Below are 14,020 nucleotides of genomic sequence, written 5' to 3' on the forward strand. Positions count from 1 at the left end.
GTTTTTGGTAAGTCCAGTGACAAAAATACTGAATGATTTGTGAAGCACAATGTTTTTCCAAAAATAACAATGGCGCTTCAATTTAAGGATCTTTTTATGAACTGAAATGTTTAAGTTTACCTTGTATTTCTGTGATGCTTGCATGCAGTCTACATAATGTTAAACAAATAAATTATAACCAACTCTTAACTGGAAGCGTGTTCGTTTGTTTGTCTGTTTGTTCGCACTCGTGTTTGAGTTACACGGCGTCTGCGCAGACTTATGCTCGTTACAATTTATTTTTGCAACGTTTACGCTTGTTTTAACTCCGTTGATTTTCTTCGTTTCTGATCTGCAATTGTTTTTTTGAAGCAGGATTTTATATTGTGGTTTTGCCAGTATAGAAACTTGGATTATGTAGGTATCAATGTATTCTTCCAAATTCAAAATGTAATTTTTAATCAAGAAGCTCATACTTCTATTTTATAATTATACTGATGCTTAAATCCTTGACGCCTCATTGAATCTAGAAACAGATTTCTTAGAAGATTAAAAATATTGTTTATTTCTAGCGCACATGTTAACCTCGGCGCTCTAGCATATTTTTATATCTTCAAGTCCTTCCTGGTTTTATGTATTGCAACTTGATAACTACATGTATTTTCTGGTGCTGGGTAACCTGCTCCCTCAAGAGGGTCTAACTTTTATTGAGTTAAATCCTGCCCTTGTTTCTTCTGGAGCCCTTCGTGTTCCGAGGCCATGGCGTCTCATTTCAGCAATCAGGAAGGCTTGTGGCCTGGGTGAAATATAAATGTTACACTTTTTACTCTCTCAAAAGCATGGAAGATATACATACTTGTGTGTATAAATGTGCGTGTACATTATCTACTCGTAAGTAGGTACGACTCGGCGACTGCGGCACTGCAAAGACAATGTGCGTAATGTACAAGACAAGTTGCAATACATAAAATCAGGAAGGACTTGAGGATATAAAAAGAGAAAAATGCTAGGGTCTGCTTCCATACCAAACTCATTCATCATCCTCCGAGCCTTATCCCCAACTATGTTGGGAAAACCCAGTGCTTTACGAGAAGCGACTGCTTATCTGACCTCACAACCCAGTTAGCCGGGCAACTTACTGGTTACTGGCTTCTGACTGCCCGTAACAACTGCCAAGGATGTTCAATGACAGCCGGGACCTACAGTTTAACGTGCCATCCGACACACTGTCATTGGTGTCTAAGATTTACTTAGAAAGTACATACAACCAAAGTCATCCATCAGAGCAAAACCAGTAAACAATGTCCTACATGGCTACATGGGTATTTATCAAACAAATATGGTGGATTGAAGGGCGGTAAATATAGGGTGAACGATGACGTATTATGTTTACACGGTGTTCCTTTCACTGTCATTATCATGGTTGGATGATCGAGTGTTATGGTAATCGGTATAACGTTAATTCCATTATCTGAAGATTACAATAACTAAATAATTGGAGATCGAATTTTGACATTAGCTTCATATAATTTCATGATGTTTTTTCTGGCCAAAATCTTTATCACCTTCTATAACATGGCATATTATTTTAGCTTTAATTATTTTCACATAAGTAAGTAATGTATCCTACTAGCTTCTGCCCGCGGTTTCACCCGCAGCCCGGACGGATAAAAACTATCCTATGTCCTTCTCCCGGGTCTAGGCTATCTCCCATCCCCATCTTTCAGCTTAAACGGTTCAGTCATTCTTGAGTTACAAAATGTGTAACTAACACGACTTTCTTTTATAAATATAGATTTATACACAGATATCTATAATATAAAAATGAATCGCAAAATGTGTTGGTAAGCGCATAACTCAACAACGCCTGGACCAATTTGGCTAATTCTTTTTTTGTTGTGTTTGTTATTGTCAGGAGAAGGTTCTTATGAAAAAAAAATTGGGTAAAGTAGAAAAGTCAGTCACTACTATTTGACGCTAATGCTCTTTTGTTTCTTCCTTTTCATTTATAATTTTTGTACACCTGACAAAAGCTTTTGTAATGCTTATTCAATGGTTACTGAATCATCATTGTTTGGAAGGAACATTACGCTTTACCGTTACAATTTCTTTATAAATCAGTACCTTGTTATATACTTAAGGAGCGATCCAAAGGAACTCTATATTTAGCAATCTTCCAATTTTAACTATCGTTCCGTTTGGTCAAGGCCTAAAAATATTTTAAGCAGGTAGTTAAAGATCGACCATGGCAGATATAATTTTGCCAACTGCCAAATATGGTCAGGCTAATTTCAATACTAAATCTAATCCTTTTATGAGACTATTCTTTAGAAATATTAGTAAAGCTATCTGTTTGTTAGAGTCTCACATTTTATTCAAATCTAAAATAATATTTTCATTTCGCATCAGATCTTATATATTTAGATGACACTCGTATCTTCCGTGTCGGTCAATAAATAGATTCGTGAATCACAGAATCACAATCAAAATCACAATCAAATCAAAATCACAGAAAACAAAGACTGACAATCACAGAAGATTATATTTTTATGACAAACATGAAGAAGCGAAAGATTTTTATGAATCCACATATATATATATATATTTATATATATATGTGGATTCATAAAAATCTTTCTATTCTATTATATATATATTTATATATATATATATAATGTCGGGACACCTTTTCACACACGGTCGGTTAGCCCCATGGTAAGTTATTAATTAACTTGTGTTATGGGTGCTAACACAACTGATAAACTACATATAGCTACACATATACATATTTATAAATACATATTGTAACACCCAGACCACGGCCAACAAGCATGCTCATCACACAAATGTCGACCGAACCGGGAATCGAACCCGGGACCTCAGGTCCGGCAGTCCGGCATGGTGACCATTGCGCCATCGAGGTCGTCGTCGGTAATATCATATATAAAAACGTGCTTCATTGTAATAAAGTTAATCAACAAGCGTAGTCCGGATTTAACGAGTTTTATTACGAGTTGCCTTTTTTATAACTTCGATTGGATGTAAACTGGTAACAGAAAAATTGTATTAGTACCTTCATCGGCTGTCACTATTATTGACTAACAACATTTTCCGCTAAATCTATTAAAACACCGTCCAGCCTCTTTTCATCGCTTACACGTGTCTGAAACGGAACGATATTTTTATGCATTCAAGCGGTACCTAAATGTATTAAAGGCCGTTCCCAATATTCAATCCATCGGTTAAAGTCCCTACATCATCACACAAGTTTTCATTTCAAATTCCTATCTCTCGTCAGCCAAACATGGAATATCGAAAACCTTCAGTAGATAGTAGTAGCTCTATGTCCTATTCTACGCGATCTTGTTTAAGCACATAACGAGCATAAAAGGCGCCTCGTAAAGGCAACACCTAAATTCTGGTAACAAGGTTTATGTATCTAAATGGACGCATCCATTGCTAGTTGGCTCAGCATAGCCTTGGTTGCTAGACCCCGGATATTAGATAGGGTTGTCGACAATATACACTGAACTTTAAAAAGTATGGAAGAACAAAACTGGTAAGAAGAACAGTCGTAATATTAAGAAAATATCTTTGTAAACATTGTTCTGCAAGATGACGAAGAATGAAATGGTTCGTTGCAGATGATATGATATGAGTCACGGTCTTGACTGACTGTCTGCATTGTATTAAGTAACTAATGTGGAAAAGTTAGATATCAATATGTACCTCTAAACTATAAAGAAATCTGCATTTGTAATACCAAAACCAGCCAATACATGCAAACTCTGTCGTCAACCTCAGTGACTTGAAACTTGTTAAATTAGATACCTATTAAGTACTAAAGTAAATAGCGCTAACTTAAATAGAAACAGCTGAAGTTGGAAGGCAACCCTACCCCCGAAGAATCGTAAATGCTAAGTTTATTGGCGCGATGCGAGGCTATCCACAACGTACTGGTGCTGCGTCTATGTGGGCCAATTGTTTACGTTCCAACTGAAATATTGCAGTGTTTTTCTTTCCTGAAGCTTGAATGGAGGTAATTTTAGATAGTGCTCATGGTGGAATAAATAAAAGTGATGATTTAAGTATGTTTACTTGCCGTGTGATCAAAACTAGGAACAATGAAGACAAAATTGATGATCATTTTATGAAAGATATTTCATTTTACGAGTGTATTGTTATTGGTCAAAAGGTGGTGATTGCTGTGTTTGAAAATGATTATCATACAATACAAGCTGAGTAGAAAATAGGTCTTTTAATTCTTAAAATATATTGCTATAATTGACCCACATCCACCCCGATTTGAATACAAATGGCGCATACAAGTGTTGGGGTGCGTCAGCTAGACAGAGAGCCTTTGTAAAAGTACGTCATTTATTCACTGCCAATTCAATAAAAAATCTCTTAAGGTTCCACTGCACTCGATTATTCAGAAATATGTAAGCTATTTGAAATATATTGAGCACATACTTGTGTAATATTTTTTAAGCCAAATTCTATTGAGTAGGATCATGGAAATAAAGTTATTACATTGTGTACCCTAGTTGCAAGTTAAATGCATTAAAAGTTTGGAAACATTTATGATTCCATAATAAATAAGGTAAGCTATATACTGTCGTTAAAGTAAACATTGTCCGAACGACAGATTTATTTGATAATATTAATTCAAGTATTTCCGATGGCACTTAAACATCGTCCCCTTAACATTTCTGCTAAGAAAAATACTCTTGACCTTACGAATATTGTTATTAATAGAATTAAGTTGAATAACTTCACCAATACCGATACTATCAATTTATAGAACGTGCTTTTCTAAAGAGCAGAGTTTTCCAAGTTTTGCCATTAAGCGTTTGGCAAGACTCCAGAAATTCAAGATTTGATGGTGTCTTAGGATCTAGTAGAATATTCTCCAATGATAGTTTTATGTTTCGACCGACCCCGTTTGCTAACTAAATGTTCATTTTTGGATAACATTTTATTACGAAGATTACGTTAGTTTTATGCTCGTAATTTATTGATTTAAAATACCTTGTTGGGTCGATAAATTAGAGTCGAGTAGCTTTGGGAGATAAAATTAGATTCCTCGCCCGTGTGTTTTAAACTAAAGGAACTAGGCGTTATAGAAACTGATGTTCTGTTTAAACTTTAGCTGCTACTACAAACTACTATTCATGTAGGTGTTGTAGATAGTCTTGACAGAATGATCGAGAGTGTCACGATCACTTGTTCTATTATAGGACGTGTCCTACTTTCAAACAGTTCAAGAGCTGTCCCACATAGCAAACTACAGAATTGATTGTCAAATTGTCCATAGCGACGCGTATGTACTCGCTTTTGTTTTGGAATGATTCTCATACAATATTTGCCAAACGCTAAATCATCTTTTATCTGACCACAATGCGCAACGCAGCTGTTATAAATCTCAGAGTTTCATGTTACATGAACATTTGTACCAAAAATATGTTTTCAAATTCAAGTTCTATTATTGCGTTCTTGTTTCTCTTCATTGTCATTGCTTTTAATATTTATATGAGTAATCATCTATACGAGTTTGATATTGTTATCTCGGTTTTTAACAATTTTTTCATAAACAGCAGATAACATACTCAGCTTAGTAACAAAACATATGTCTTCTATTTTGTATTTAAATCGAGGTGATAGTTCAGTAAGTTCAAGGTTGATAGCCTGCTCTGTACTAAAAGCGTCGATTAATGTGTCCATATTCATTCGCGTCAGGTTAAACTTGCCCATGCTTCCGACTGCCGTCAATAAATATTTCAATACCGTTGCTATCTCTACTTATTTCCTATTCAGTGACGTGAAAAGACTGCATTTACAGTTATAATATAGATATTTAGATCAGGAGATACTAAGGCATCTACCGTTACAAGAAAATCTCTTTTGATGTCACTGCTTTTCATAAGACGGGGTTTATAGAAAAGGTAGACGTAGTTTTATCAATTGGATTTTTTGTAAGAGGATTTTAAGCTTAGTTTGCAATAGCGAAGAAGTCTGAGAGGCTTATCTATTTATTCCTTTTTGACGTATTTTTTATCCTTATACTTGATGTGTTATAAAACTAAGGGTATCGTAAATGCTTTAATGTGGAAAGAAATGGAGAACCTATAAGTATGCCAGATGCGTATTATTGAATTTTATTCAATTTATGACTCCTGTATCCGTCAGTGTATATACTGTAGACATAATAAATGTCTTGTTATTTTGTTGTGGGATAAACAAATAAAGTAACAATTTTTAAACCATTGAATGACCACATTAAGAAAACTACTTAAACAACAGATATCAAAAAGGATTAGGTAAACAAGAAGTAAAAGATGAAAATTTCACAGATTTTATTTGATAGCTAAAAAAATAAAGAAAGAACCTACATTAGTCACAAAACCGACGTGGTCACAGCTAAATCTACAGTAGCTTTATTGATTTCTACCTTTTATTGCTGCGGTCTCACAAAAGCCTTGACATGCCTATTTATGTGCTAATTGACGGTTTATGCAGATACAGTTTATGTTAAACCTTTGCAAATGATTTGTACTCGCTTATCAAGAGATTTACTGGCCGATGCAAGCGTGTCACGTGGAGACGTTGAATGTTTTAATCGTTGATCGTGAATTATGATGTTATTACTCAGATTTATTGTCTGTGAGATTTATGACACGGTATTGTCACGTGTCATGTGCAGATGTTACTATTATATTCTAGACAGATTTGTCACAGGCTTCTTCAAAATTAGCAGCTGTTATAGAAAATTTAAAATCATATTGCAGAAATAATTGCCTACCCAAAGAAACCCCACTCAATATTGACGCTGTAATTTTATAAAATTTGATAACGTGAACCGAAAACATAGGCTTCGTTAAAATCAACATTGTTTAATTAATGTTTGCTCGAATAATTTGTATGATGGAAACGAGAGCTGAGAATTACCGGCCGATATTTTTGCCTACAAGTCAAAGCAAATATTTGTTCTTAATTTAGACGTCTTTTGTTTCAGACAAGTACTTTCCCACATAAAGAACATCCCGGAGCTAATTCTTCTTGGAAACGTTTCTCCGACGGTGAGAAGACTGCCAATCTTCTCTTTGATGGTGAAGCACCCACGAGGGACCTTCCTCCACCACAATTTCATCTGCGCAGTCCTGAATGATGTCTTCGGGATTCAAGCTAGAGGTGGACTGTCAAGCAATCTGAACTACGGTTCTGATGTCCTTGGAATCGATACACAACTGCTAAGAGAATATGAGAAACTATTAGATGTTGAAGCGTGAGTATATTTATTTGAATAACTTAGATGGCGCCTGCTCAAGGCTCAATCGATTGAGACACAAATAAATGGGAAAATAAGTAATACTGGTAAATTGAGGTGGCAACAGGTCTTTCTCGTTTCAACCTGCTTTGAATGAACTTTATGGCTGTCATAAAAGTCATTCTGAAGTATTTGTACAACTAATAAAAACTGTTGCCGCTATTTAAAAGCCGTTACATATTATCATTTATAGTAATAATAGTGATGAAGGCCTTTTAATTCTGCAGTAACAAATTTATTTAATTCAACAAATCAATTCATTTGCACAAACTATATTTTTAGACGCAAAACATTTCGGCACTGTTCGTTTACATAACAAATCTGTTAATTGTAACTCAAGGCTGAATAATTTGCACGCTCATAAAACATCGCTGGTGTTTATCAATGGAATTTATATTGCAGGCAAAAAGAAATCGCAAGAGTACGAAAAATAAGCGATGTCAAGGCTCCAGAAGTACCAATTTATAATGAACATCTAAGACCTGGATTCTGCAGAGTTTCTTTGCCTTTCTTCATGTCAGATTCTGAACTGGCTTTCGTTCTTGAGGCTTTGAAGATGGTTGCTACAGAAGGCTGGAAGATTCTGCCACAATACGTGGTGAACCCTGAAACTGGACAATGGAGACACCACACGTGTGCGGTGCTAAGGGACAGAAAGTCTTTGCACTCACTGAGGTTCAATGATGGGAAGATGACTGCGCATGAAAGAAGAGTTTCTGGTTAGTATACAAATTAATTTAAACATCATGATTATAAAATCAACATATAACTTAGATTTTAATGGATCGGGCTTTCTTTACAGGTCCAGGAATATTCCCTCAGACATACACCGAAACTCTACAGACCGCAAGAAATCTATTCAACAGAGCGAGAAAACTAGCAATGAAGTGTTCAACAGCTGAGCCAGAAGTCAGTTTCAACCCTCGCATAGATTATCTCAGATGGTTTATGCTGCCCAAAGAAGCCCACGACCTACTTCTTGGTCGATCGGGCAATGTCAAACATATTGTGCCATTTGACCCCTCAGGGTACACGGGAGCTAGAAAGAGCTTAAATCTCACAAGGTCTTCCATTACGTCGTCGCCCATTTTGGGATCGTCGCCGAGGCATTTCAGTCTTTCGGCCATAGACGACTGCCATATATTCAGACTGAAACAAAAACAGAAGTTTTACTCACGAGAGTCAAGTCTGCGGGAAACACACAAGGAGGAAGCTGAAACGCCTCTTCCAGTACAATTTGCGGTTGGGGAATCTGTATCACCGCTACGCTTGATACCTCAAAATAGACAACCCCTGCTGGTTAGATCTAGATGTTATAGTTTGGGATCTGATAGTCCTCCAGCAGCACTAAGCGCACAAACTAAGTTGAATTTGGGCTTGAAGGAAACCAGCCCCAACAACGTCATAGAGAAATCAAACTTTTGTAATTGTGGAAGTCAGACGGATCTGCAATCTCTAGACGACCCGATGATCTCACCCGGCAAGGCATTCCCCTTCAGTACACAAAGCAGTGCTTCGATATCCGACTGCAGCCAAGTAGGCCGAACATCGCCAACTACTTCACTGAACTCTCAAACATCAGAAGATATCCAGGCTTATGTAAAAGAAATGACTAGAGAAATAGCCACAGAAATAAAGTCAGAAATACGCGAAGTCATATCCAAGGTGGACGACATTTTAGAGAATTCAGACTCGCTCGAACAGTCGAATCTTAGCATGAATTCAATTTCTAGTCAGAGCGATAAGAATTCAGTATCGGTCATAGACGTAGCTGAGTACCTAATGGGCATGTCAAGAGAAATGGCTTCTGAAGTGAAACATGAAATTCGTGAAATGGTGAACCAAGTTGACGAGATGATTTCTCCGGACTACACTGGGTCTTGTTCCCGCAAGAGTTCTCCGCCGCAAACTGGAAGACAAAGAATTGGTTCGGGGCCAGAATTAGGTTTGGATCTCAAAAAGCCTACAGCTAGCTTGAAGAAGTGTCCCACTAGTCCTGTACTGCCTCAGTATGATGAAGATGACAGTCGTTACTGCAAGCGCTCTCCGACCACAAATTCCCCTAAGTCAGCACAATGCACGCCTTCTCACGAGGCCTCGGGACCAAACAGCATCTCATTCAATTCAAGCGAGACATCAACACCTGACACCATAATACAAGTAGTCACTACTCAGAACTCGCCAGTTCTCCCCAAATCTTTAAGTTCAAACAAATTATCAGATGACGAAGCGAGCTGTACCGACGCCGCCTGCAGACATTGTTCTATTAAGAAAAATTGGTGCCAAAATCCTTCAGTGAGTTCTCAGGACAGTGGCATCAATATGACATTCACGGAAACTGATTCATTTTTAGAATTTGGTAAGTTGTTCGTATTTGTTTATCTTACTCTCTGAACAAACTGAACCCGGACGCAATCGGTCACTAAGTGAAGTCAATAAATTCACTGTTTACGTTTTGTGTTCGAGTCGTCGACACCGAACAATTCAATGTCAATAGATACTAATTGGTATTCATCATTTCTGGTGCCTGGCAGAATGCTACTAGTTTACTACGTTTCATACAATCTGAACTTAGAATTTCTGTCTTTTGTTGATAACCTTTTTTGATTTCGTCAAAACTTGGTTTTATCGTCATACTTTAACTTGCTAATTTGATCCCGCTTATGGCTTTAATTTGACCTAGACCACGGAATTTGGGGGCTTTACAATATTTTTACATCCAGGCCCAAATTCTACATTAAGTATTGATGTTCAAACATTTAGTATGTTTAATCCTCAACTTTATCGTCAATATCAATCTTTCCGCAGATCCACTGAACAAGACAAGAAAGTGCCAAGTTAGGATGCGAATCTGTTCGAAGCACGAGAAGAGTGAAGTACCAGACATCATTGAAGGAGTACCAGTGTGCTCCGGTGACCACGTGCGGCAGACCAAGCGATATGAAACCACAGATACAAGCAGGGTCGTGTTTGCTGAAGACCCGGAAAGAGAAAATAGGTAAGAATTTTCGATGTATCATCATCATGTTATTATGACCCTGTTGCCGTCTATTTAATGTCGGTATTCCCCATTTAGCTCCAATCATCTATCATCCATTTATATCATCCATTTATAGCAGCTGAAATTTAATAGATACTTGTGATAGATATAGACTTCGTAAACATAATGTGAACCATAATATTACTTAAGTCAATTACAAGTCAAGTGAAGGCATTAAAGACTAGATTGCAGGCCTGATCCTGTACAACAAGATAACAATCTGAAACATCTAGAACATAATTACGTTATATGTCAATCGATTAGCGCACAAGCAAAGCTGTTCGTAAAATTACCTAATAGCTCGTTTCAAGACAAAAAGACTATTTTAAGACATTTATTAGTATAAGAGCTAAACATAAACCAAAGCTAAAATCCCCAATAAAAGATCCGAAAACAAACACATACCTCACGTAAATAGACGAACTTGTAAGAAACAAATGGTTTCATATTTTATTCATTGCATTTCTCAAAACAAACGTCGGAAGGTCGTTAAACCACGTTTGAACCAGAGAAGACTTGGCAAGAAATTAATGAAGTTTAAATTCAAAATGGCTAGCCACGGGTACACTTTTGGCAATAAATCAAAACACGCCAAGGATATCAGGTTGCGAAGTAATATTTCATTTTGACGTACAATTGTTACTTTTAATGCGGATATAAGAAAACTTCTAAATAGCTTTATCTGGATTACAATATTTTTTTGGCATGAGAACAATTTCGTTACAGCTTTAGAAGCTTATTACCTTTCTTGGTGCCTTTTCTATTCTCTTATATACTCAGTATTTGTTGTATAAATACTTCATTGATATCGAGGTGTATTGTGCAGTGCGAAATGAATTCGCTCGACACTTGATTGATCCCAAGTTCAGATAGTTCGACTCGTTGCCATGTCTCTATCAACTCGGCCGGAACTATGTCAATGCTCTTATTTACAGTAATGAACTGTATTGATAGAATATTTAGTGTTCATTTATTCTAACGTACAAGTCGATTTTTGTAACATTCCCACTCACCATCATGTATTTCTTGACTTTTAGTGCTATAGTATACTTCGGCCGTTCAGAGAATGCGTTCCTGACACCTATCAGTTAGTCACGACTAGTGATGGGCACAACATAACACTGAGTTCGTTACCGTTCCTTCAAAATGAACCGCCGCATTATTTTAAGATTATTTTCGTTTTAAATTGGCGGAATCATTTGTTTTATATTTTAGTTATTTAAGTGGAAACCAAAAAAAGGTAATATTCATATAATAAAATTGTTTTATTTATTCTTTGTTACAAGTACATTGAATTGAATGTGCGAACAGAATATTAATCAGACTCCGATTTGCTTGAGGAGGTGGTGTCTTCATCATCATCTTCGCCTACATGTATAATTATATTATTATCAATAACAGAATCAATCCTGATATCTCGGTCTAACAAAAGCCGGGTAATCAAATAAAAACAGATCGAAAACACTTGAAAAACGTGGTCTATGCGCACGAAACGACAACGGACGACTGTTTTAGCGTCACAAAATGGCGGCCCATAACGCCATTTGGGGTTACCATTTTTAATCTAAGTATAAAAATGCGGTTTGGTCATAGTTTTATTTTTATATTTCATAAAAGTTATAATTAAGTCTTATAGTCCATTATTTTCCAATTCTTAAAAAGAAAATCAAAACGTATTATTTTATATTATAACTGTATAAGAACAGATTACGATACTTGCCTGTTATTTTTAGCACAGCACTACAAAATATAAACCGCTGACATAACCTTGTAATAGCGCAGTATAGATTTAGAAAAATATTGTTTACCAAGTTATTTGACACTCAGTTTGGCACAAAATTATAACATTCATTGATTATTGATATAATAATGTTGTTTTAATGCTCCTCAATTGTTAAAACGGTAAACAACCAGCAAAAATATTTTTATCGTAACTGCAACGCCATTGCAAAGTTACGTCGTCAGTTCAATCGCGACGTGTCAGGAACGCATTCTCTGAATGGCCGAACTATAATGGAATATCGTAGCTATTCATCTAGTTATCATAATAATCCATAGTAACGAAATCTATTGTTTTTTATGTATGGTCGTGAAAAACTGATGTCATTTACATTCATACAATTCAATTCTTACTATTTTCCTATTCATGTTTTACCTTATATCAGAACAGACGACCACTCTGGGGCCACACGGTTTCTCTTAAAATTAATTAAAACAGTTATTAGTAAAGGGCCAAGCTTCATGTCCCTTTTTCCACACACTTTACCTACGGGTTCTTTAACTAACCAGTCTATTCCATATACTAACCTATGGTCTATCGAATGTTCTAGAGCCTCGACCACCGTAGTGGAGTCAAAGCGCTCCAGTCGCTCATCCAATGCTTCCTCCAGCTGCTCAGATCGAAGCTCGCGGTCCAGCGGCTATGGGACCGACCAGAGGACCCATGATGAACGGTATTATGATAGGAGGTTAGTTATTAAAACTCTTGACCTACCTATGGCACACTAACTATTTCTTCTAGAATAGAATGGCTTTGCCAAAAGTAGTGTATATTTATTAACTTTTAAACACTTCTCATTGTTACTTCATTATCAAACCTTTTAAAGCTCTGAAGGTTGAGGATGAATATACTTGATCAAAAAAACAAGAGCTCTTATTTCCTACACTGACCTAAATTAGAAACAAAATAGACATTAAAAACAGTCATCGACATTTTCCGAGGTTTGTCAATGCCAATCGAAATTTTCCAAAATTAACATAAAAATAGCAACATTTTTCACGACCATTCATTAAAACAAGACTTCATCACACAGTTACACCTACCTATTCTCTGTTTTCATTTTCTAATGTCCACAATGATTTTGTTCACAGCGAGTCAGAGTGTCGCACCTTCAAACCCCAATGGGAGGAGGAACGCGAAGAACATGAGGACAGCAGCGCCTGCAGTGATGCCTCGCTAACAGACTTGACGCTGGATGATGACAGCAACTGGCACTGCCCGCCTAGAGCTGTGTGGAAACCCACTGTTGAGGTACGGGCTTCTATAGAATGTTTTACTTCAAAAGGTTAGATAGGTTATGTAGAAGCCGAGATAAAATCGAGCTTTGGGTAAAGAAGGATCTTTCGGTTTAAGAGCAAGAACACCAATTTTATCTCCAAAGTATGCCGAAGCCTGTCTTAGATTGTCTTTGCTTCGATATCTTATCCTCATTCCTCACGGAATTTATGATTAGGTTGTGAATGGTCTTCCAAGATTGCAGAATGGGAATCTTAATCAATTGAAAGATATTGTTCTACAGTATGAAATTTATCTACTAACGCTACTTCTACACTTTGCAGGCTATTCACGAGTACAACATGATCAGACCTGGCGACAAGGTGCTGATCTGCCTCTCTGGTGGTAGTAGCTCCATTGCCTTGCTTCACACGATGCATCAGTATCAGCTCTACTGCCGAGCTAAGGGCATACACTTCAGTATTGGTGAGTATTACTCTTAACAGTTCAGTTGTCTCGTCATTCATCCAGCTAAATTAATCTATTGATCTGTATTGTGCGCCGAGAGGTAAATTACCAGATGATACGGCAAAACTTAAGATAAATTCCTAGTTTCTGATTGAAATATTCTTTCTTCGATTACAAATACGAAAATGGCAAAACGAATTTGTATGAAATT

At 36.7% G+C, this 14,020-nt stretch overlaps 1 protein-coding gene across 3 annotated transcripts in view; it reads left to right on the forward strand.

Annotated features, from left to right (window-relative positions):
* Window positions 1-14,020, forward strand: part of LOC124635640 — a 112,395-nt gene that overhangs the window by 94,280 nt on the left and 4,095 nt on the right. For 2 of the 3 annotated variants that reach the window (XM_047171574.1, XM_047171575.1), the window contains exons 6-12: window positions 6,995-7,264; window positions 7,709-8,025; window positions 8,109-9,665; window positions 10,115-10,304; window positions 12,677-12,814; window positions 13,218-13,377; window positions 13,686-13,827. In XM_047171574.1, coding sequence (XP_047027530.1) covers window positions 6,995-7,264; window positions 7,709-8,025; window positions 8,109-9,665; window positions 10,115-10,304; window positions 12,677-12,814; window positions 13,218-13,377; window positions 13,686-13,827 — 2,774 coding nt within the window. The remainder of the gene's footprint in view (window positions 1-6,994; window positions 7,265-7,708; window positions 8,026-8,108; window positions 9,666-10,114; window positions 10,305-12,676; window positions 12,815-13,217; window positions 13,378-13,685; window positions 13,828-14,020) is intronic. The other variant, XM_047171576.1, reaches the window with a different exon arrangement.

Source organism: Helicoverpa zea, chromosome 13 (genome assembly GCF_022581195.2).
Source record: "Helicoverpa zea isolate HzStark_Cry1AcR chromosome 13, ilHelZeax1.1, whole genome shotgun sequence".
NCBI classification, from domain to species: Eukaryota; Metazoa; Arthropoda; class Insecta; order Lepidoptera; family Noctuidae; genus Helicoverpa; species Helicoverpa zea.